Source organism: Maniola hyperantus, chromosome 7, assembly GCF_902806685.2.
Source record: "Maniola hyperantus chromosome 7, iAphHyp1.2, whole genome shotgun sequence".
NCBI lineage: Eukaryota > Metazoa > Arthropoda > Insecta > Lepidoptera > Nymphalidae > Maniola > Maniola hyperantus.
Window position 1 is genome coordinate 14,084,075 of NC_048542.1, and position 25,246 is coordinate 14,109,320.

The following is a 25,246-nucleotide window of genomic DNA, read 5'->3' on the forward strand; positions in this document are numbered from 1 at the left end:
CATTTTACTGTTTTTTCATAGATTCTATGATTTCTAAATTGTTTCTGGTCTTGTCTGGTTGTACTGCCAAGCCGGCAAAGCCGTGTCACCAAGCGATTTAGCGTTCCTGTAGGTACGATTCCTTGCTTAAAAACCGATAAGGGTAGGTTATGGGATTAATAAAATTGCCAGCCAGCCCGTTTCCATCTTTAGACTGCATCATCGTTTACCAGTTACCACCAACCAGGTGAAATTGCAGTCAAGGGCTTACTTGTAATGGAATGTAAAAAGACCACAGTGAATCACTTACCATCAGGTGAGATCTCAATTTCAAAAATGAAAGCTCTTCTTTTCTATAATTTTTTTTAATCTGATGACAATCACAAAAGCTATGACGTAATAGAGCTCCAAAGGTCATTTTAATAATAAAAGAAAAAATAAAATAAACCAACTATAGTAAAGTATTATTTTGTTAAAGCCATTCCTTTTACACTTTACGATTTTTCATATCTACTGTACCTACCTACATCCATTTTAATATTATAAACGCAAAAGAGTGTTTGTCTGTCTGTTAGCTTTTCATGGCGCATCTGTTGAAGTGTTTTTGAGGGAATTTGGTACGGAGATAGTTTGTGTCCCAGGAAAGGATATAGGTTAGTTTTTGTCCCGAAAAATCAAAGAGTTCCCACGGGATTCCTAAAAAACCCTAAATTCACGTAGATTTTATTTTGTTTAATAAAGCAGAACCCAGCTCATAGTAGGTACTTAGTTCATCCCGAGCTCTAACTTTTCAGAGCTATGTGCGTTTTGAGCAACTAAATATCTTTGACTGGATTTAACGGTGACAAACCTACATGCCTGAAAGTGTCAGTTTTTCATAATATTCTCAAAGGTGTGTGAAGTCTGCCAACTCACTTGGTCAGCGGGGTGGACTATGATACAAAGTACAAACTTTTCTCTGTAAGGGTATCCCACATCACGCTAGGGTAGCTGGAGATCTAAGATAAACACAAGTAGGTACAGTACGCGGCAGAAAGTAATTTACATCAGTCTTTAGAATGACATTTTGGCTCTGTAAAGCGTTGTCTCTGTCACTCAAACCTGTATGACGTTTTGTCGGTCTCAACGACAGAGACAACGCTCCACAAATCTGCTATCTCCTTCTAAAGGTCGATGCACATTACTTTCAGCCGCGTACTGTATTACTTCCATACTGGAAATAAAGTTACAGTTCGGAGGTCGTGTCTGATCGTGGTCGTGTCTGATCGTAGTCGTGTCGTGATACGATAAAAGTCAACCTTTCCGCACCCACGGGGACATTAGTAACGCTTTGAAGCTATTGTGTTGATGAGATTGAAATTATTATAAGGGATGACGACTGACTCTACATGCACTCTCCCGCCGTCTTTATGAGTTTTATTTATTACTAGCTGATGCCCGCGCCTTCGTCTGCGTGGATTTAGGTTTTGGAAATCCCGTGGGAACTCTTCAATTTTCCGGGATAAAAAGTAGCCTATGTCCTTCCCCGAGATATAAGCTGACTCTGTACCAAATTTTGTCAAAATCGGTTCAACGGTTGGGACGTGAAAGGCTAGCAGACAGACAGACAGACAGACACACTTTCGCATTTATAATATTAAGTATCGACTAGCTGATGCCCGCGGCTTCGTTCGCGTGGATTTAGGTTTTTAAAAATCCCGTGGAAACCTTTTGTATTCCAGGCAAGAAAAAAAAAAGATATCTAAGTACCAAATTTCGTAAAAACAGTTAAACGCATGATTCTTTAAAAATCCCACGTGGCATCACCACGATTTAAGAATGCGATGCCTTACCGCATCAGGGATGAGGAGTTGAGTCCTCGAGTTCAACGATACGTCTTCACTTGGTAGGTAGTAGGTACCTCCAATATCAATAACCGACAGTTTCTAAATTCCATCAGTTTAGGTGATCAGGTCTCCTGCAGCATCAGGATTGAGGAGTCGGAATCCAATTTTTTTATGGAACAATGTTGCAAATTTTTTCTATCAATTAAAAAAAATGAAACTAAGTACGCAAATCGGTTCGGTGATCTCGGGGATTTCATCCTACATAGGTAGAAAAACGCAATTCCTCCTTTTGGAAAGTCGGTTAAAAACTAGCCTATTTTAATTCTCTACTTGTCTGTGAAAGTCCCGTCAAAATCGGTTCAGCCGTTCCAAAGATTAGCCCGTTCAAACAGACTGACAGACAGACAGACAGACACAGAAATACAGACAGACAGACAAAAATTTTAAAAACGTGTGATTCATTTATGGTGCAGTTCAAATAACCATATTATGAGCTTAATATGAGGGTAGGTAGTTATTTCGAAATTACAGACAGACACTTCAATTTTATTTATTAGTATAGACACACTAGCTAAATAAAAGCTTTCATTTCATAGCAGTTATTATAAATTATAATTACACAACACAAACGGACAAAATGTTTCATTCAAGTAAAAAGATTTAACATTCACTCGACGAGCTTAATAGAGCCCGTCGAAAATAATTAACTCAAAAGAAATAAGACCAGACACTAATTACGGACCGAACCCTACAATTTGTAGTTCCAAGTTATTATAATATTATCTTCTACGTTCAAAGTAATACGAAACTGTTTCAAGTAAAACTTAATTTAAAACAAACTTAAAGTGAATTTTTAAAGATTTTTACTTTATATGAAGGCTTTGTATGAAGATTTTTTTAAAGAATGTTAGCCATGTTAAATAACTAATATTCCCCTTTCCTCTCCAACTAAGTGTCAAGCTTGTGCTAGGAGTAGGTACGACTCGGACGTGACGGTGAAGAGAGTGTTCACGGGACCACTTAGGTCTTCGAACATTTAGAGTGAACCAAAGATGTTATTGGTGTAGATCGAAAGCAAAAAACAGTGGTAGTAAGTAAAAATGTGATACAAATTGCGATGGCGTCTCGCTCCGTGTTCCGGTTCCTGGCCCTGCTGGCGGCGCTGGCGTGGGTCGTGGCTGCGGAGCGCGCCGCCAAGCGGAGGAGACGGGAACCTTGGACCAATGGCAGCTGGTTGTGAGTATAACTGATATATCACCTCAGTCACTCCTCCCACCACTGGTTGGTGGAGGTTGCTAAAAGGAATAAGGTTGCCTTTTTTAGGGTTCCATATCTCCTGAGAAAAAAATCCTTTTTTTTCTCTGGAGATATGGAACACCCCATAGGGTGTCTGTGCACTCATTCGTAATATCCGTTAAAATACGAATTGTATGTGTACTTATTTGTATGACAGCCATTTCGAAGAATCACGGATACGAAGCGAATACGGATGAGTGCACAAACTGTTGTGCTGTCTGTCTGTCTGTCTGTCCGTCCGTATGCACGCACCATTAAAACAAAACGTAGGTACGTTACGTTGAGTGTGTTTTAGAACTTTTAGAAGATAACTAGCTGATGCCCGCGACTTCATCCGCGTGAATTTAGGTTTTTTAATATCGTCTAGGAAGTCTTATTTCGTGGTTTTAATGTATGGGACATTAACCACAAGACTATTACGTCTGTTTTAACATAATTGGGTCCAATTGTGTTTCACCAGATTTTAATCAACCAATTGATCATCATCAACCCATGATCAACCCATCGGCTCACTACAAAGCACGGGTCTCCTCTCAGACTGAGAAGGGTTTTGGGCATAGTCTACCACGCTGGCCATGTGCGATTGGTATACTTCACACACCTTTGAGAACATTATGGAGAACTCTCAGGCATGCAGGTTTCCTCACGATGTTTTCCTTCACCATTAAAGCAAGTGATATTTAATTAATTTAAACGCACATAGCTCCGAAAAGTTAGAGGTGCGTGCCCGGGATCGAACCCCCGACCTCCGATTAGAAGACGGACGTCCTAACCACTAGGCTATCACAGCTTGCATAATATCTTTAAGCATAATTGAGTCCAATTCTGTTTTACCAGATTTTAATCATCCAATTGATAGGTCGATACAACTAATTTCAATAATACATGTTGCTTTACTAGTAAACGTTTTTATCTAAATTAATATCGAGCAGTTATATTGTAGCACTTAGGTTTTATTGCCCGTCTAGACTGCAAGGCCCAGGTGGGCACGGGCTTCTGACTAATAAACATTACAACTCGGAAAGCAGTTCTATGTCTTTACAACTGTTTGAAATTCATTTGGCTTGTAAGGTAGGTATACTATTAAAATGAATACTCCTTCTCCAACGTCAATATCAGATGTTCAATTGACTTGTAAATACTTATGAGATAACTCATTGAAACACCATCTAATACTTCTTTACCACATTTATGCTCATTGAAACACTCATGAAATACTTCTTTTACAATACTTCACACTTTTGGAGGTTACCTCTCAGCTCTAAAGCCCGAAGAGAATTTATTTTAAAACTAGCCAGCTACCTCGACCAAATAACGTTTTTTCTTTCTGTCACTGAAATTGCAAAGTGTATGCCATTGGTCTGACTCGAAAAAACCCACCAATGACAACCTCTTTAAATATTTCTAAAACTTAATGCAGTAGTAAAAAGTATGTGATTTGACTCCAACGACAAATTATTATTTGAAAATCATGACACTATTTTATGGTCAAGGGTTTCTCGGCCACTCACTGATAGACTGGTGTAGATACTGTGACCGCTGTAGAGATAAACGGGTTCGATTCCCGGTAGTTGAAACTTGGGAAGGTATAATTTTTAACTCTTGTCTGGTCTGGTGGGAAGCTTCGGTCGTGGCTCGTTTGCAATCTATCGGCAAAACCGATCCGGATTCGGGTTTAATGAAACTACGATACCCCTTCCGAGTTAGCTCGCTTCTATCATTATTTTATTATTATTTTATTTTAACTTTTATTAATAAAAAAAACCGGCCAAGTGCGAATTAGACTCGCGCACTGAGGGTTCCGTACTACAATCGTATTTTATCGACATTTTGCACGATAAATCAAAATCTACTAGATCTCGTTCAAATCAATTTTCGGTGGAAGTTTGTATGGTAATTAATGTACATCATATATTTTTTTAGATTTATCATTCTCTTATTTTAGAAGTTACAGGGGGGGGGGGGCCCACATTTTACCACTTTGGAAGTGTCTCTCGCGCAAACTATTCAGTTTAAAAAAAAGATGTTAGAAAACTCAATATAATTTTTGAAGACCTATCCATAGATACACACGCATGGGTTTGATGAAAAAAAAATTGAGTTTCAGTTCTAAGTATGGGGAACCCCAAGTTTTTTTAAATATTTGTGTGAAAATCTTAATAGGGTTCACAAAATACATCTACTTACCAAGTTTCAACAGTATAGTTCTTATAGTTTCGGAAAAAAGTGTCTGTGACATACGGACGGACAGACATACAGACATGACGAATCTATAAGGGTTCCGTTTTTTGCTATTTGGCTACGGAACCCGAAAAACATCTTTATTACTTTGTATATTTTATTAGCACATATTATCAAGCTGCGCGGCGGTGTAGTTTTCGGTGGCTCGGTTGAGCATGTTTCTGGGGATGCCGTGCAAGTAGAGCTGGTACCGCAGGCTGGTGACGTTGCGGAACAAGAACGTCATGCTTATGTGGTCCTGGTAACGAAACAAGATTAATTAATACAGCTAAGGTCTTGAACTTGCGCAGTGGGCGATTTTATCGATCTTGCAGTATAAAGTGAGGCGACAGGGCGGGATTGTCTGTGCTGCTGCGCATTGGTTCGTCAGTCAAGCTTTCGCTTCACGCGCTGAAGTTATCCTAGCTCAGAGAACAGTTGACAAATCGTCTTTATTCTTCAGGGGCAATTACTAACAACCGAGACGGACAGACAGACAACAAAGTGATCCTATAAGGGTTCCTTTTTCCTTTTGAGGTACGAAACCCTAAAAATTGGCAATTTTGATGACTGCTTGCTACTATTTTAGCGTTTAAACTATCGTGAGTGATTTCCATATTATACATATCTTACACCCGGCTATACTCACGTGTTCAGTCGACGTTTAGTCCGACTAGTTTCAAACCCATCAACACACAACAATACAACGGGCCGTGCGGGCAGGGATAATCCTTTACATTGTAATAGGATTTTTCAATAAGTTTACGTTTTATGAAAACTTTGAACTTGTTGAGAGACACTACTATACTAGGTACTTACTATTACTATACTTGCTTCTACTATTTGGGTAGATACTAGTTATAGTAGGTACCTATACCTGGTGCATTCCTCCACTCGTGATGAAGCCTTTCCCAACATGCCCCGAGAGATGTAATACGACTTTCAGTCTTGTCAGCACATAATCTACCTCGTCTGCATATTGATACTGGAATATAAAGTATAAAGTATTATACAGTGCGACAAGGTTCTCTTGGCACTTGAATGACATTGACAGGGGGGCAAAAGCTTAGACAATTCAAATAAGAACAAAGGGGATCCTTAATGGCAACGTTAGTTCCGATTTTCGCCACGCGCCAAGATAGCCTTGTCGCACTGTATTACAGTCATCATCATCATCAACCGATAGACGTCCACAGCTGGACATACGACTTCCACACGCCACGGTCTTACGCCGCCTGAATCCAGCAGCTCCCTGCGACTCGTCTGATGTCGTCCGTCCATATTATGATGATGACATTTACAGTCCAGGGCAGAAAATAATGTAACATCGGCCTTTAGAATGACAATTCGGTTTTGTAGAGCGTTGTCTTTGTCAAACGACGTTAAACGGGGAGAGACAACGGGGACAACGCGACGGCATGAGTTTTTAATAATTTTATTCAAATCCCGCTGTCCCTGTTAACGGGGACACTGCTAACGGGGACAACGTGACTACATGATAATAGGTGTCCGGCCTGTCCGTCTTTTTGTCAGTGACGCCGGATGCGTTGCACGTAGCGCCTGCAGAGCGAGCGAAGCAAAGCGGATGCAACGCTGATCCACGGCACAAAAACAATAATTATTACGTAGGTAGGTATAGTACGCGACAGGTCGACGTGGCAATCGTGCTATCCCGCACTGGGTTAGCGCAGGAGCTATACGGGGCATCCCCACCCGAATGCGATCTCGACCTGTCGCGTACTATAGGTAGGTACGTAGTAGCTGCTCTTCCTTTCTTAGCGTGTCTATGTTATAATAGCTATTTGCACGAGAAATTTCAGCCAGATTCATCCAATAAATTGAGCTGTGCGTTGATAGATCAGTCAGTCAGTCAGTCACCTTTTCCTTTTTTAAAAAAAAATAGATATAGCGATTAGCGAGCGAACGAGCAGGCCGGTCGCGGGATTAAGTGATTACCCATGAACATTTGCAACACCAGAGGAACTGCCGATGCGTTGCCGGCCTTTCAGGAATTAGATTCCCACAGATGAAAAAAGAACTTCATGGTAAGAAATTTCCTAGCAAAGAAGAAGGTGTGCCGTAGTTTCAGCCTATTACAAAAGCCAAAGACAAAACATCTTTTTTCAAAGGTATGTAGCTACTCCGTAAATGGACATAATGTAGGCTACTTTTTATCCCGGGAAATCAAGGAGTTCCCACAGGATTCGGGAAGTCACGCACATCATCTAATCCATACTAATATTATAAATGCGAAAGTGTGTCTGTTTGTCTGTCTGCTAGCTTTTCACTTCCCAACCGTTCAACCGATTTTGATGAAATTTAGTATAGAGTTCGCTTATATCCCGGAGAAGGACATATGCTACTTTTCATCCCGGAAAATTGATAAGTTCCCACGGGATATTTAAAGACCTAAATCCACGCGTACGAAGTCGCGGGCATCAGCTAGTTTATTATAATGATATTTTCAAGTAACTTACATTTTCTGACGGGTATCGTAAGGTGAGGTTCACGTTTTGAGGCGGAAAGGTCCAAGACTTTGTGCCGAATAAAATGAGTTCTTCATCTAAGAAAGAAAGAAACACGTTTATTTTTTTAAATAATATATTTTTTAAATAGGTACGAAACAAGGCACCATGGCTTTCAGTCCGTTGTATTTGAACCAGCGACCTTTCGAATTTCAGTCCGCACCTTTAACCGTTGAGCTATTAAGGCTCTGGTATAAGTCCCGCAAATTCCTAATACGCGTGGCCGCCAGTTTAGTGACGTCAGCATTAGACCGAAGTTTCGAGCTGATATATTTTTACTTAAATATACGTCAAATGACGTCATTTCGATGTTAATGAGACATGGTTCCAGCGCTATAGCAATTTGCGGGACTTATATCAAAGTCAAAGTCAAAGTCAAATATTTATTCAAAATAGGTACCTAATAAATTACTCTTTTTGATAGTCAGATGTTGGATTTGTAAGATATAGTGGTGATAATTATTACGCAAACTTAAAACTAAAGCTACGAGGGTTCCAAACGCGCCCAGGTCTGAGAAGAGCCTACAACAAACTCAGCCGGGTATTCTTTTTATTATCACCACTTTACAAAATTATTTAAACTTATTAGAACTATCACATAGCCGTTAAGCCGTTAAGTAACTCATTCCCAAGCTTGCTTATCATTTAAATAATCCTTTGCATTGATGTAATAGGATTTTTCAATGAGTTTACGTTTTATGAAAACTTTGAACTTGTTGAGAGACATCTCCAAAATGTCTGGAAGCTTATTATCTACACTATTAGTGTAGATAAAGAGGAAAACTTTGTTTGTTTGTTTGTACTGAATAGGCTCAAAAACTACTGGACCGATTTTAAAAATTCTTTCACCATTCGAAAGCTAAATTATCCACGAGTAACATAGGCTATATTTTATTTTGGAAAAAAATAGGGTTCCGTAAGATATTTGGGTTTTTCGGACACAAGGTGTAAAAAATCAACCAGAAAAGTTACTTATTTTGCGTACGCTGCCTAAACTATAAAAGATAGAACCATAAAATGTTCTAATTAATTGTAGATCTTATAAATATCTACAAAAAAGTCCGCGACACACTATACCCATCTATGTCGAGTGAGGCACAGCAACCATTTTTTTATTTAAAAATCTTGAATTTTTTTTGGACTACATTTAAACGCGTTTATTTTACTCATGCTATTAATCCTTATCAAAATAAATGATTTCATCACTAAGAACAGTTTATGGAGATAATATTTGGTCTTTGAATGATTAAAATTGGACGTTTGGTTTTGAAGTTATGGCGAAATTAAAATATTACGATTTCTGCTGCACGGCCCGTTGTCTACACTAATATTATAAAGAGGAAAACTTTGTTTGTTTGTTTGTTTGTTTGTTTGTACTGAATAGGCTCAAAAACTACTGGACCGATTTTAAAAATTCTTTCACCATTCGAAAGCTACATTATCCACGAGTAACATAGGCTATATTTTATTTTGGAAAAAAATAGGGTTCCGTAAGATATTTGGGTTTTTCGGACACAAGGTGTAAAAAATCAACCAGAAAAGTTACTTATTTTGCGTACGCTGCCTAAACTATAAAAGATAGAACCATAAAATGTTCTAATTAATTGTAGATCTTATAAATATCTACAAAAAAGTCCGCGACACACTATACCCATCTATGTCGAGTGAGGCACAGCAACCATTTTTTTATTTAAAAATCTTGAATTTTTTTGGACTACATTTAAACGCGTTTATTTTACTCATGCTATTAATCCTTATCAAAATAAATGATTTCATCACTAAGAACAGTTTATGGAGATAATATTTGGTCTTTGAATGATTAAAATTGGACGTTTGGTTTTGAAGTTATGGCGAAATTAAAATATTACGATTTCTGCTGCACGGCCCGTTGTATTATATCTACACTAATATTATAAAGAGGAAAACTTTGTTTGTTTGTTTGTTTGTTTGTTTGTTTGTTTGTTTGTTTGTTTGTTTGTTTGTACTGAATAGGCTCAAAAACTACTGGACCGATTTTAAAAATTCTTTCACCATTCGAAAGCTACATTATCCACGAGTAACATAGGCTATATTTTATTTTGGAAAAAAATAGGGTTCCGTAAGATATTTGGGTTTTTCGGACACAAGGTGTAAAAAATCAACCAGAAAAGTTACTTATTTTGCGTACGCTGCCTAAACTATAAAAGATAGAACCATAAAATGTTCTAATTAATTGTAGATCTTATAAATATCTACAAAAAAGTCCGCGACACACTATACCCATCTATGTCCAGTGAGGCACAGCAACCATTTTTTTATTTAAAAATCTTGAATTTTTTTTGGACTACATTTAAACGCGTTTATTTTACTCATGCTATTAATCCTTATCAAAATAAATGATTTCATCACTAAGAACAGTTTATGGAGATAATATTTGGTCTTTGAATGATTAAAATTGGACGTTTGGTTTTGAAGTTATGGCAAAATTAAAATATTACGATTTCTGCTGCACGGCCCGTTGTCTACACTAATATTATAAAGAGGAAAACTTTGTTTGTTTGTTTGTACTGAATAGGCTCAAAAACTACTGGACCGATTTTAAAAATTCTTTCACCATTCGAAAGCTACATTATCCACGAGTAACATAGGCTATATTTTATTTTGGAAAAAAATAGGGTTCCGTAAGATATTTGGGTTTTTCGGACACAAGGTGTAAAAAATCAACCAGAAAAGTTACTTATTTTGCGTACGCTGCCTAAACTATAAAAGATAGAACCATAAAATGTTCTAATTAATTGTAGATCTTATAAATATCTACAAAAAAGTCCGCGACACACTATACCCATCTATGTCGAGTGAGGCACAGCAACCATTTTTTTATTTAAAAATCTTGAATTTTTTTTGGACTACATTTAAACGCGTTTATTTTACTCATGCTATTAATCCTTATCAAAATAAATGATTTCATCACTAAGAACAGTTTATGGAGATAATATTTGGTCTTTGAATGATTAAAATTGGACGTTTGGTTTTGAAGTTATGGCGAAATTAAAATATTACGATTTCTGCTGCACGGCCCGTTGTATTATATCTACATCTACACTAATATTATAAAGAGGAAAACTTTGTTTGTTTGTTTGTTTGTTTGTTTGTTTGTTTGTTTGTTTGTACTGAATAGGCTCAAAAACTACTGGACCGATTTTAAAAATTCTTTCACCATTCGAAAGCTACATTATCCACGAGTAACATAGGCTATATTTTATTTTGGAAAAAAATAGGGTTCCGTAAGATATTTGGGTTTTTCGGACACAAGGTGTAAAAAATCAACCAGAAAAGTTACTTATTTTGCGTACGCTGCCTAAACTATAAAAGATAGAACCATAAAATGTTCTAATTAATTGTAGATCTTATAAATATCTACAAAAAAGTCCGCGACACACTATACCCATCTATGTCGAGTGAGGCACAGCAACCATTTTTTTATTTTAAAATCTTGAATTTTTTTTGGACTACATTTAAACGCGTTTATTTTACTCATGCTATTAATCCTTATCAAAATAAATGATTTCATCACTAAGAACAGTTTATGGAGATAATATTTGGTCTTTGAATGATTAAAATTGGACGTTTGGTTTTGAAGTTATGGCGAAATTAAAATATTACGATTTCTGCTGCACGGCCCGAAAGAGGTAATGTCGTTAAGTTTGTTTGTAGGGGGTAATCTTTAGAACTACTGAACCGATTTTAAAAATTCTTTCACCAGCTGTAGAAAGCTACATTATTCCTGAGTGACATAGGCTATACGGGATCTTTAAAAACCTAAATCTACGCGGGCGAAGCCGCGGGGATCAGCTAGTATTATATAAAGAGGTAATGTCGTTAAGTTTGTTTGTAGGGGGTAATCTTTAGAACTACTGAACCGATTTTAAAAATTCTTTCACCAGTAGAAAGCTACATTATTCCTGAGTGACATTGGCTATACGGGATCTTTAAAAACCTAAATCTACGCGGGCGAAGCCGCGGGGATCAGCTAGTAGTTATTAAAGTTGAAAGAAAACTTACGTCCATAAGTTTGAGCACGGCAGTAGTACGATTTGACCGTTCTAAACAAAGTAGCGTTCAGAATTTCATTGTCTCTGTCATTGTTAAAGGCCGCTGGTGCCTCCTTCAGCTCTAACAGTGGCTTAGCACCATCCAAATCGGTCACTGATGCACACAAACACACGCGAAAGAAATAATAATATGCTAAAAAAATCAGTTCTTTCATAATAAACATTTATAGGTGCACTTTAATTACGTCTTCGTGTAATAGTTGGTTGTTTTGGACATTTTCAGAACTAATGAGGATTAAATAAATTAACGAGGTAATTGTGAGCAAATAGCGTATGTACGAAATGATAAAGGGTTATCTTGTGATATAATTAATAAGAATTGATAACGATATGATGTATCTAGTCACTAATTCACTAATATTATTGTAAAAAAACCGGCCAAGTGCGAGTCAGACCTGCGCACCGAGGGTTCTCTACATTCGAATACAAATACAGTCGTATTTTTTCAACATTTTGCACGATAATTCAAAAACTATGATGCATAAAAATAAACAAAAATCTGTTTTAGAATGCACAGGTAAAGGCCCTTTCACAATATGATATCCCACTTGATATATTATATAGTTATCTTATTTTGAAAATTGAAAATACTAATTATTTGTTCATGAACACATTTTTTTTGTGATGTAACTACAAATTTACGGGTTTCGGATTTATTCTATTATTAGTGCTATAAGATCTATCTACCTACCAAATTTCATGATTCTAGGTCAACGGGAAGTACTCTATCGGTTTTCTTGACAGACACGACGGACAGACGGACAGATCGACAGACAGACAACGAAGTGATCCTTCAAGGGTTCCGTTTTTCCTTTTGAGATATGGAACCCTAAAATCAGCGGTGATAGCCTAGTGATTAAGATGTCTGCTGATGGGTTCGATCCCGGGGATGCCCCTCTAACTTTTCAGTGCGGACGATCTAACGCAGTGGTGAGCGCTGTGGTCTTTTAGCTAAAGGTCCCGGGCTCGATTCCCGGTAGGGGCAGTTTCGGAATTTAAAATTTCCAGAAATATCTCTGGTCTTGTCTGATGGGAGGCGCTAAGCGATTTAGCGTTCCGGTACGATGCCGTGTAGAAACCGATATAGGGTATGGGTTTAATAAAACTGCCATGCCTACCTCTTTCAAGTTAGCCCGCTGCCACCTTAAACTGCATCATCACTTACCACCAGGTAAGATCGCAGTCCTTACTAGTAACAAGTCTCTATCTAACAAAAAAAATGTCACTTGCTTTAACAGGAAAGGAAAACATCGTGAGGAAACCTGCATGCCTGAGAGTAAACTTAATACTATTACTACCGTATAGTATAAGTCTCGCAAATTGCTATTGCGCTGGAACCATGTCTAATTAACATCGAAATGACGTCATTCAGAAACTTCAGTCTAGTGCTGACGTCACTAAAATGGTGGCCACGCGTATTAGCAATTTGCGGGACTTATACCAGAGCCTCAATAGCTCAACGGTTAAAGGTGCAGACTGAAATTCGAAAGGTCGCCAGTTCAAATCTCGCCCATTATTGTCCTACTTACTAATAGCAGCTTCACGCTTAGTTGGGAGAGTATGGAGTCCCTGTATTGGTTGTTAAATCAGCTCTATAGAATTAATTCCTGAGGCGCGAACATAATAGGCTATTACAATAGTAGAGTGGACTAATGGGGGGTCCGCACTCGGGAAGGGTGGGAGCCACGGGACGCGACCAGTTCGAGGGCCATATAAATTAATTTGAATTCCTTCGTTTTATGTGGGAAATAAATCTCCAATTTTATCTCGGTCTGCGATAAAACTGATTTTCTTGATGAATTTTACTTACGTACAGAAATCAGGTGTAGTAGGTACGCGACAGGTCGAGATGGGGTATGAGGCGGGGGGATGCTGTACACCCGCACGTCATCCGCGCTTTAGCGCAGGGGCTGTGCGGGGCGTTCCCTCCTCGATTCGATAACTCAATGATCAACACTGAATGGTAGCCACCATAGAGTAGGATGCATAGCCGCAGAGCGCATTTGACATTTATTTTTAATCCATTGAAGGTTTTCTACGAAAGAATATTTAAAATCACTCAGTGAAGCAGCAATGTAGAACAATCAATCAAATGAGCTCGGTGACTAACGGCTGTCCCCTACAGACCTAGCAGTAGGTAAGAAACAATGTAAACAATAGTGGGCAATAAATTAAAACTATCGTAAAAATAAAATATTTATTTAATTAGGATACATAAATTATTCAGGTGTGTCATCCAAGTAGTCCACTTTAGTGCCGTATATTTCTACAGTGTAATTAAATCCACCCCATAAAGCACTTCTCAAATGAACATTAGCATAAGTGAGACCTATTCCACCATAATCAACCTCTGCGGACGCGCCTTCGTCAGAATCAGAATTGTCTATAATATAAACAGCTGTTATAATATTATCGTTTTCTTCGTAATATTTCGGAAAAGCGATATCCGTAGTTCGTATGTAAAAATTGGGTGTTTTCACATGCTCACTCCTGTGCAATAAGCTGTCTTGCGAACTTTTCGTCCCTACGTAAACACTTTCGGAGTTTACACTATAAAACACCAAGAATAAGAGTAACACTTCACTTATAGACGCCATTTTGCTTCTGCTTATCTTGTGTGTTGTTCCATTTATGAAACAGGCAAATAATGTCAATGTTATTAGGTGTTTACTGTTAAGTTACACGGATGACTACTAAATAAAGTTAAGTAAGCAGGTAAATACTTTCGTGAAAATTAAGGTAAATAAAAAACTTTGTACAAATAGAAATGAAAAAGGACAAGATTTTCTCAATGAAAACGCGTGGAAAACTGATTTTATCGTGAATATATTATCACGACTGAATATCTTGTGTCTGATAAACATTGTGATAGATAACGTAGATTTTATTTGGATAATATTGTAATCTATTCTCCATAAAATACTTTATTTAAAGTATGTAAGTAATAAAGTTATTCAAAGTAAGTATATAGGTGTATTAGCTTTGAATAGCTTTATATTTAAGTTTCGTGGAGTTAGCCTTTTGAAAATCTCGTGGAAACTTTAGTTTTCCGGGATTAATAGTACTATGTCAACTCTATTATAGGGGGTCAACATCCATGATAAAACTAAAATTTAGTAAGTAATAATTAGAACTTTATATCTATGGTTCAGCTATACCTACTTGGTATTTTTCACACCGATAAAATATGGCAGCCTCACAATAGTTGTTCTGTTTGCTGACCTTTTTAAATAGGTATCCGAAAAAAGATTTGACTCTAATCTCTACCTACTCTCAATTCTCAAGTCACCCCTGTTAAGGAAGTTTTACTTACACAATAAAATACAAAATACAAACAACCTAGGATATTTTATATAGTAGGTACCTACTTACTTAGAAGCAACGGATTGATGTAATTTTTTGCATATGTATAGTCAAAGACCCGGAGAATGACAAAGGCTACTTTTTATCCCGGAAATACCAAAGAGTTCCCACGGGATTTTTAAAGACCTCAATCCACGCGGACGAAGTCGTGGGCTTCAACTAGTAAGGAACAAAACGCAGACATAGAGATAATTTAATTACAATAACAACCCAGTTGATCAAAATAATTAATTTATATTAATGCCTGATAATGGTGTATCGTAAACTTTAACAAATTAGCAAAATAACAGTGCAAATTATAAATATCCTCAGCAGTCTGCATAAATATATTAAAATTAAAGCTTTGATTTATTTCGTTACGAACACTCGTGTAAAAATGTTGCCGGTGATACTCTTTATTTGTAACAAAATAGTGAGTCCCAATGTGCCAGTTTTATTTTATTTTTATTTTTATGTGAGTAATGTCCAACCCAGTCTCTAGCTCCTTACTATTTTATTTTAATATGTGAAAAATTCTACAATATGGAATGAAATTATAATCAAAATAAAATTATTATCAGGACTACTAGCTATTATCGACTAAGATAATAATTTTATTGTGTAGTTGGACTTGAACAAGGAACCTTGAAAAAACATCAAAACAAACAAAAAATATACATCTCAATAATGATAGGGCAATAGGTATAAGAGGTCAAGTTTTATTTTAATGAGATAATAATTGATGCCTGATAATGGTGACGCATGAACTTTAACAGATTAGAAATAACTGAAATAACAGAGCAATTAAGTAATATAAGTTACTATACTAACGACCCATCCCAGTTTCGCACGGGTAGCTTATAACAATTTTCGTAGGGATCTCTAATTTTTGGAAAGTTAAATATAGCCCATGTCACTCAAAAATAATGTCGCTTTCTTCTGGTGAAAGAATTTTCTAAATCGGTTCAGTAGTTCCAGAGATGAACCCCTACAAACAAACTTACAAACTTTATCTCTTTATAATATTAGTATAGATAAATATCTACTACATAAAATTAAAACCAATGTTTTCATTTACTGCGTTCAGAACAGACGTGTAAAAATGTTGCCAGTACTACTTTTGATTTGCATTACTGTATTAGCTTTAACTTACATAAACGGTATTTACAATGAAAACTACTGGAGAAGACGTGGTGTTACCTTCTACAGCAAAAACAAAGTTATGGGAGTGTTTTGGGATTTCCTGACTAAGCGTCGAGCGCTTTTCGAACTTTTTTATGATATATACAAGGAGTATCCTAATGAGCCTGCAGTTGGGATTGGATCTATTGTCACACCGTCACTGTATATACGAGACCCTCGTAACATTCAACATGTGCTGACATCAGATTTCAATTCATTCAGTCACAGAGGCTTCGATCCGAATCAAGGCGACCTTCTTGCCGGTAACATTCTGTTCTTGAACGGCCCAAAATGGAAGTTGGTTCGACAAAGCATGTCACCGCTCTTCACATCAGCAAAACTAAAGAGCATGTACTACATCATGGATAAAAGTGCACAAGACTTCGTTCATTACCTCAAGGACAACCCTAAATTTATGAAAGGAGACACGTTTAATACTCTATCAACATTTTGCAGTGCAGCTATCTGTGCTTCAGTATTCGGAGTTACCACGAAATCAGTTTTTGACTCTCCTTTCCTGGATATTGCTAGACAAGCAACAAGCGCAAGCTTGAAACGCAACGTCAAGTTCGCTATTGCAAGTTTAAGTGAATCTTTATTTAAAATACTTGATCTCCAAATATTTAAAGAGTTTGAAAACTTTTTTATCACAGCAGTTAAGCAGGTTATCCATCAACGTAAGGTCGAAAATGTTAAGAAGTATGACTTCGCAGATATTTGTGTCTCTTTACAAAAGCAAGGGATGATGAAAGATACGGATTCAGGGTTAGAGTTGGAACCAACAGATGAGTTACTTGCAGCTCAAGCGTTCTTTTTCCTCATCGCAGGAGTGGAACCTACTGCTTCTGCAATGTTAGCTACGTTAATGGAGGTAGGTAAACACACAGAAGTTCAGCAGCGTCTTCAAAAAGAAATCGATGAAGCATTTGATAAATACGGGAACGACATTTCGTACGATGTTGTCGCTAATATGGAATATCTAGATATGGTAACGTGTGAGGCAATGAGACTAAATCCTTCTATTGGTTTTTTATCTAGAAAATGTGTTAAAGATACAGTTTTACCTACTGGAAATATCAAAGTTGATAAAGGAACCAATATAACGCTACCTATTTACGAATTACACCACGATCCAAAATATCATCCAGATCCTGAAGTATTCAATCCAGAAAGATTTTCGGCAGAAAACAAAAATAATATGTTGGACATAACTTACATGCCATTTGGTAAAGGCAACAGGAACTGTGTGGGTATGAGATTTGCGCAATTGCAGGCAAAATCGGGTCTGATACAGTTACTGCGCAACTTTTCTGTTAATACAATTATATTAGAGGGTGGCCTTAAACATCGCAAGGAACTCTTTCAAGTTAAAATAACCAATGTAGATATTGAACTTATCCCAAGGCAATAAATAAATAATCGTTGTTTTATTCTACATTTGATATACATTTGCTTAATAATAATTAGTGATTATGTATTTTAGATACATACAAGTACTTTTTAATTATCATAAAACTTTATAAGAGCGAATAATAGGAAGGTTTTTCCAATTTTAATTTAAGTAAGTTATTAGGTTTGTTTCTTTCTGAAATTATGAATAGTTAATATTGTGTGACTGCAGCATGTTTTTTTTTAAATTTAACCTCCTGTGTTATAAGAGTTCTTCGATCTCTAAATTACGTTAGGTATCTTCAAACCGCAACAACTTATCTACTTTAAATTAGTTAAATCATTAGAAGTATATAAATACATTAAGGATTTTGGAATATTCTCAATAATATAAAATCCATGAAATACATATTATATCGTAAGCGATATTACATTCAGAAACTAATATGGCACCCAAAATTTTTTCTCTTCTTGCTCCTCGCGAGCATTGTTTCGGCTAAAAATGTGACTTTAGGTAATGTTTCTGAAGGAAAGCTCCTCTACCATCAAAAGTTCGAAAAAAACACCGAAACCAGACGTAACCGAAATTAGCAGAGGTACAATAAATATAAAGGATGGTGTTATAACAGCTATAGTGATTCAAGATCTTCAGGGAGATGGCCGTAGTTTTGTCTTGTCTGGCGGTATTGGTGAGAATAAAGTAAAGATTGAGTTGATTGGAGAGCGTGGTACGGGATTCAAGTTCATCATTGATGTTTATGGTAAGCTTGGTGAACCATTATCAAAATCAGAAGATTCATCGAAAGATAAATCAGATAAAGTCGATGAAACCAAAGGCAAATCGCTAAACCCGGAAGAACCCTCCAAAGATACACCAGAAAAACCTGATGAAGTGTCAAAAGATTCGTCAAAAGATAAATCAGATAAAGTCGATGAACCCAAAGGTAAATCGCTAAACCCGGAAGAACCCTCCAAAGATACACCAGAAAAACCTGATGAAGTGTCAAAAGATTCGTCAAAAGATAAATCAGATAAAGCTGACGAACTCAAAGGTAAATCGCTGAACCCGGAAGAACCCTCCAAAGATACACAAGAAAAACCTGATGAAGTGTCAAAAGATAACTCAGAGAAACCATCAAAAGATAAGATGAAATTAGTTTATACTCCAGATGAAGCTTAAAAATAGAGAAAAATTACATTTATTTACTTTCAAAAGTTGAATTAATAAAAATGAAGTGTACGTTGACATTAAATAAGTTAGAGTTTATGTTGTGTTATTACCCGTACCCTACCGATAAAGTACAAAGCGACAAGCATTTCGGTACCTACCATACCATGTAGAAGCTGATAAAGGGAAAAATTGCCATACCTACACTTCTAGGTTAGCCCGTTTACATTTTAGACTTACCACGAGATGATTGCAGTATTGTACTTATGGGACTGGGTCTAGAGAAAAAAACGCTGCCCGTGTTTTGTTATAAGTCCCGCAAATTGCTAATTTAGTGACGTCAGCACTAGACTGAAGTTGGTATATTTTTATTTCGGCTGACGTCAAAATGACGTCATATCGATGTTAATGAGACATGGTTCCAGCGCAATAGCAATTTGCGGGACTTATACCCCAAGTATTGACGGAATAATTTCTATTAAGTAGAGTGATTTAGGAATCTACCCTAGATGGTTTGGTTAGTACTAATATAACAAGAAGCTTTGATCTAGTGCATTAAACAGATTGATTTGGACACAAAGGCCCTTATCTGGACGAGCTACGAGCGATATTCGGTTAATTTAGCAAATGGCTCGACGCCAGTGACCTCTAGCGATCGGGCTGCCTGTTGTGATAGTACTTGACGGCCAGTGTGTATTTAACATGAAGCGCTGGGTTTACATAGGGTCTATTTACACTGGCAATACACGATCAAGTTTGCAGCGGACTTGAAGCGGTGCGTCCAGTCAACTGAGCCAAGTGTGCATGACATCATGCACACTGATAGCCATACACCGTCAAGTTTACTGGAGGCCTCGGCGCCGTGACAAGTTCGCTGCAAACTTGATCGTTTTTGGCCAGAGGATAGTTTCTTTATACTGTGGCCATACTATCCCTATCCATATCCATACTTCGTACTATTTTAAATATTTTGTGGTAAATATATTACATTCATTCCGAAGGTCAGTCGAAAAGTTACTTAGCTACTTAACATTATAAACAACTAAGTAGAATGCGCCCACGAGGATTTCGGTTTTTTAAAAACTGAGATTCTGGGTTGCAAACTACTTATTTCTGAGTTCACGTTTTTCGGATTTTTCCCTTTACATTTGCTATAAGACCTACCTACCTGCCAAATTTCATGATTCTAAGTCAACGGAAAGTATCCTATAAACTTGACAGACAGACAGACAGACAGACTGACAACGAAGTGATCCATTGATAAACGAAATTTTAAATTTTCCTTTTAAAATTTTGTTGAGTGAATATTAGTCGATAAAGTTTAGTCCAGAACATTTACATGGAATGGAAGCAGGTAGTCTATTATATATTTGGTAAGGAACAGTTGATTTGGTTGATGGGTCCCATACAAAGTGAAATTTAAATGATTTATGAAATTTTCACTAATTAACTCATTCGTCTTAAACATTTCTAACGACCATATAACCGCAGTCTTATCGCTCTGGTAAACTACATTACGCACACATTTTGACCTTTCAATCTCACTCACACTAGACAAATAATGTTTCACACACTCACAATGTGACTGTTGGTTGTTAAACTACTTTATTACATTACCTCAAGTCAAGTGAACTGGACACATCAAGATGTTTCTAAGAATACTTTTATTCTGTGCATTCATAGCTATAGTTAGCTCAAAGTCCGTGATAGTTGGTCAAATCAGCGACTATTCTGGCGTGGTGAGGAAAGTGTACGAAAAGGAAATCGAAGCTTCCTCCATACCCTTCATAAAGAGAGAGCAAGAAGTATACTTCGAATACCCAGTCGGTGACCAGAAGATTAAAGGGATAGCTATTAAAGACCTTGAGAATGGATTGGCTGAACCTGCCATTAATAGAGGAGGAATTGGATTCCCATTTGTAAATATTAAGCTGAAAAGTGCAAGAGGTTCCGGTTATAAGTACCTCATAGAAATATATGCGTGATTTCGATTTGTGGTGTGTTATAATGAAGTGTTTTCTAGATACAGTCATGTAGAGCATGGTGGCGTGAACTGATTATTTTGTGATTCGACATTTTATGTGTAATTAAATACCTACACTTTTGTACATACATGTTGTTGTTTTTCTTACTATGACTACTTATACACTACATATATTTAAGATGCGAACGTATGTTTATTTCTTGGTTTGTTTTTTAATCACATCGCAACTGAGCATGAGTCGATGTGATTTTTTGCACAGATCTGTGGCATGGAAATAGTTAAGAGCCTATGTAGAGTGACAGTGATAGGTATAGGTAGGTATTCAAAAGTTTCCAGAGCTGCGTCAAAACTTCTGAATAGGCAAAGAAAAAAGATTTGACAAAGTTCATTAGGTGTATTCTTTTGTAATTGTTAACTAACAAACGTCTCAAGACTCGGAGTCGGAGGTGACAGATCATAGATCTACCAGCTTTCCATCTTGTATGACCTTTTGATTTAATAGATTAAAATCAGGTACACGAGGAAAGTCACAAGCTCCTCCTAGTTTAGAGTAGGTAAGTATAGTCTTAAATAATTAAAAGGAAAAGGTAATTGACTGACTAATCAATCAATGCACAGCTCAAACTACTGGACGGATCGGGCTGGGCATGCAGATAGCTATTATGACGTAGACATCCGCTAAGAAGGGATTGTTGAAAAATCAACCCCTAAGGGGGTAAAATAGGGGTTTGAAATTTGTGTAGTTCACGCGGATGAAGTCGCAGGTATAAGCTAGTTAATCACTGATTCATCACCACCTCAACTCAATAATGACAAGGACAAACTTATATGGAACGTAAACATCATGCTTAAAATATTATGCATAGATTTACGTTAATAACTTTTATAACAGGTATAATTAATTATTATTTGATGTATAACCACATGTAACTGCTATTAACATGCACTTAATAAATAAAGATTCAAATTAAGTATTTTAAAATATACAAAGAGCTCAATTTCTAACGACGGTCAGTAAAATAAAAAAATCATAAAACAAAAAGAAAATGTTATGAACTAGGGTACCTACCTACTTAATTATTTTATTCATAAAGATTTAACGAAAGACATTACCTCTGTCGGTGTACATAAAAAATAATATAATTATTTTATGAATTTATAACCCCTAATCTAGCAAAAATGAAACTCATCAGAATAAGAAATAAAAACTGCAATGAGGTAGGTAAGTAGGTGAACTATGACATACAAAACAACTTTATGTACTTAATAAAATTTTATTTTATAAAAATAGTTTCTTAATAACAAAACGAGTTTTTAATAAAAAAAAACAGATACTTAGGTACAACTTTAATGGTAAAATCAATTTCACTAATCAAAAAATAATAGACACGTGTAAAATCACTTCCCGTGAGTCTGCTTAAAGTAACCAGTTTCTATCGCGTATACTTCGACGAGAAAATTGTAACCACGGAAAATAGTGGGACTGTCCAACTCAATTGTCACATACATCTGACCGATTCCACCTTCTTTTATGTACGCTTCTCCCCATTTATCGTCCCTCAGATCCATTATTTTGATTGCGTTGATCACTTCATTTTGTGAACAGTTCACTGTAAAGGTTTCCGATCTCACCCATATAGCTGGATTTTGCTGATGAACCTTATTGTATATCATTTTTGAACTCAGATCTGGGTAGCCGAGGAATAAATCGTGGCCAAACGAAGATACTATGAATAAAAACACTGTAAGTGAAGAAGATAATAAAATTTTAGACATTTTGGATAATGACACGTCTTTATATTCTAAACTTGGCAGCGAATATGTTGAAGATGATCATAAACATATAGAAGCCTTAATATGTTATGTAAATATTAAGTAGTTGGCCGTGAAATCTTTATATTCTATGAATGGCTTTAGGTGCTAATTAATAATACTACCTACCTATATAGAAAATATTACTACATGTCTGTCTGTTAGTATCATAAAAACTTACTTCAAAAAGAAATTATTGAATAATATTATGTGTGACTTTTTCATCACAGTCACTATTTAAACATAAATTTGATTATATAAATTAAATAATTTGTACCCTACATCGTATAGAGCAAAACTACTAGTTTAGCAAACCACAAATTAACATGAACAAAATTTAAGTAAGTATGTACACAGTCACCCTTCTCACTCTGAGAGGAGACCCGCGTTCTGTAGTGAGCCGGTAATGGGTTGATCATGTTGATGATGATGTACACAGCTTTGGTGTAAGTGGGCTTATTAAGACTATCACAGTTTTAGTTAGATGATGCAAACATTAGAAATACTTGCACCTATCACATTTTATGTTAAACCCAAAAAAAAAAAAACTTTTCTTTGAGCACAATTGGCAACGGGTTACGTCTTTATGTTTTCGATGGTCAATATAGAGTTGTAATATCTAAATAATATGTAAAAGAAAAAGGTGACCGGCTGACTGACTGATCTATCAACGCACAGCTCAAATTACTGAACGGATCGGGCTAAAATTTGGCATGCAAATAGCTATTATGACGTAGACATCCGCTAAGATGGGATTTTTGAAAATTCAACACCTAAGGGGGTGAAATAGGGGTTTGAAATTTGTGTAGTCCACGTAGACGAAGTCGCGGGAATAAGCTAGTCCTCTTACAAGGACTATGTTATTCTCATAAGCAATCTCATAGGCACATACTATATCACAGTAGTATGAGTGTACGTGTCAGTGACGCGTAAAATTAGATCCATTGCTACAATAACATCTAAAAAGAGATCTTTATTGTTGACAATACCATGATCTCATACCACCATATTCATATTCTCCAACATTGTATATAAGCCACTGACTGTATATCAAATACCATTTGTCTTTTGCTTATCAAGTTTTGAAGATATTTTTCATCATGTTCCCGAAAATATTCACTTTACTTGCTTTATATTTGAGTGTAGTGGCAGCAAACGATATCCGATTAGGATTTACGTCATCAAATTCAAGAAAAATTTACAGTGAAATAAAAGAGGCGAACCCTGCTTTGTGGAAAAGGACTGATGATATAATAGTGAATGCGCCCAATAATGAAATCATTACAGCTGTGTTTGTGACCGATTTACGTGAATATAAAGATGGTGAAGCGTTTATTGAGAGCGGAGGTGTGGGCGGGAAAAGTGTTACAGTTGGATTGAAAAGTCCCTCGATTTTGAGAGGCTATAGATTCGAAGTTGAGGTGTTCGCTGAGAATCCAAATGAGAGGTATCATAGTAAGGGTGGTTATATAGCTCCCATGTACGCTGATACCCAGTATGCTAGAAAATATTAGAAATAACCTTTTTTGTAAGTTAATTTTATTTAAATAAAATTATAAATTAAATATTTTGTACTTACTTATGTAGTTTTATTTATTAAAAAGCACAAGTAAAGGAATAAATCCGAAAACCATGAATTTATAGTTACATCACCAAAAAAAATTAAAAGTGTTCGTTAACAAATAATAATTAATATTTTCAATTTTCAAAGTAAGATAACTATACCAAAAGGGGAATCATATAAAAGGGCTTTTTTACCTTAACATTCTAAAACAGATTTTTAAATCGTGAAGTTTTTGATTTATCGTGCAAAATGTCGAAAAAATACGACTGTAGTACGGAACCCTCTCGCACTTGGACTGACTCGCACTTGGCCGGATTTTTTAATTATTAGTTGTAGTATATTTAGATATACTGACCTAGTTCCTATCTATCCTATTATATTTATTAAACATTTGATAAATATGTAAATAGTTACAAATAGGTAAACAAGTAAAGAAAGACCCCGAAATACAACGCCACCTTGAAATGAGACCCCGCGATGAGATCACATGAGGAAAATTTTGCTACGTTTCCTTTTGTCACGAGGGGATTTGTTTTCCTTCCAAGTCATAATGTCGGTGATCTGTCATCGTTGAATACCTACTATTTTCTATAGGTTCCGTACATAACCATTTACCAGCACACAGCTATGGAATGAACCTGACATCTTTTTATTTTTTACTACATAAAAACTATTATAGTGTTGATGACTTTTTTAATGACAAATTTTAAATAATGCATAGAAATAGACATTTGAATTATTGATAACTTTGACATGATGACATAACAATATTTTCAGACGGTGAAATGAGATGCTGGGTTCAATTAATTTTGCACGCCATGCTTGGCAGGATATGTGACTAATTACCTAATTTTTAAGACCCCATGTA

General features: G+C 36.3%; 3 protein-coding genes across 3 annotated transcripts in view; 2 read left to right on the forward strand and 1 right to left on the reverse strand.

Annotated features, from left to right (window-relative positions):
• LOC117983872 (cytochrome P450 6B5-like) overlaps window positions 1–19,115 on the forward strand; it is a 66,519-nt gene extending 47,404 nt beyond the window's left edge. The window contains exon 2 of the mRNA XM_069499979.1: window positions 16,367–19,115. Coding sequence (XP_069356080.1) covers window positions 16,382–17,872 — 1,491 coding nt within the window. The 5' untranslated portion in view covers window positions 16,367–16,381 and the 3' untranslated portion in view covers window positions 17,873–19,115. The remainder of the gene's footprint in view (window positions 1–16,366) is intronic.
• The window catches only part of LOC117983874 (protein Wnt-5b-like), a 48,357-nt gene that overhangs the window by 760 nt on the left and 22,351 nt on the right, over window positions 1–25,246 (forward strand). The window contains exon 2 of the mRNA XM_069500002.1: window positions 2,776–3,041. Coding sequence (XP_069356103.1) covers window positions 2,923–3,041 — 119 coding nt within the window. The 5' untranslated portion in view covers window positions 2,776–2,922. The remainder of the gene's footprint in view (window positions 1–2,775; window positions 3,042–25,246) is intronic.
• LOC117983877 (uncharacterized) lies at window positions 3,012–12,728 on the reverse strand. The gene is made up of 5 exons (XM_034970507.2): window positions 11,888–12,728; window positions 7,799–7,884; window positions 6,199–6,306; window positions 5,430–5,580; window positions 3,012–3,100 (listed from the first exon to the last, which is right to left on the reverse strand). The coding sequence occupies exons 1-4, from the start codon at window positions 12,099–12,101 to the stop codon at window positions 5,443–5,445; spliced, it is 546 nt and encodes a 181-aa protein (XP_034826398.1). The 5' UTR covers window positions 12,102–12,728; the 3' UTR covers window positions 3,012–3,100; window positions 5,430–5,442.

What these genes read in the sequence shown, in the direction of transcription:
- LOC117983877 (XM_034970507.2), bottom strand. Translation starts at nt 12,101, where the DNA reads ATGTTTATTATGAAAGAACTGATTTTTTTAGCATATTATTATTTCTTT. An exon ending in TACGATACCCGTCAGAAAAT is followed by an intron (nt 6,307 to 7,798) that starts GTAAGTTACTTG and finishes TTTATATTCCAG; the next exon opens with TATCAATATGCAGACGAGGT. An exon ending in CGAGTGGAGGAATGCACCAG is followed by an intron (nt 5,581 to 6,198) that starts GTATAGGTACCT and finishes TTTCGTTACCAG; the next exon opens with GACCACATAAGCATGACGTT.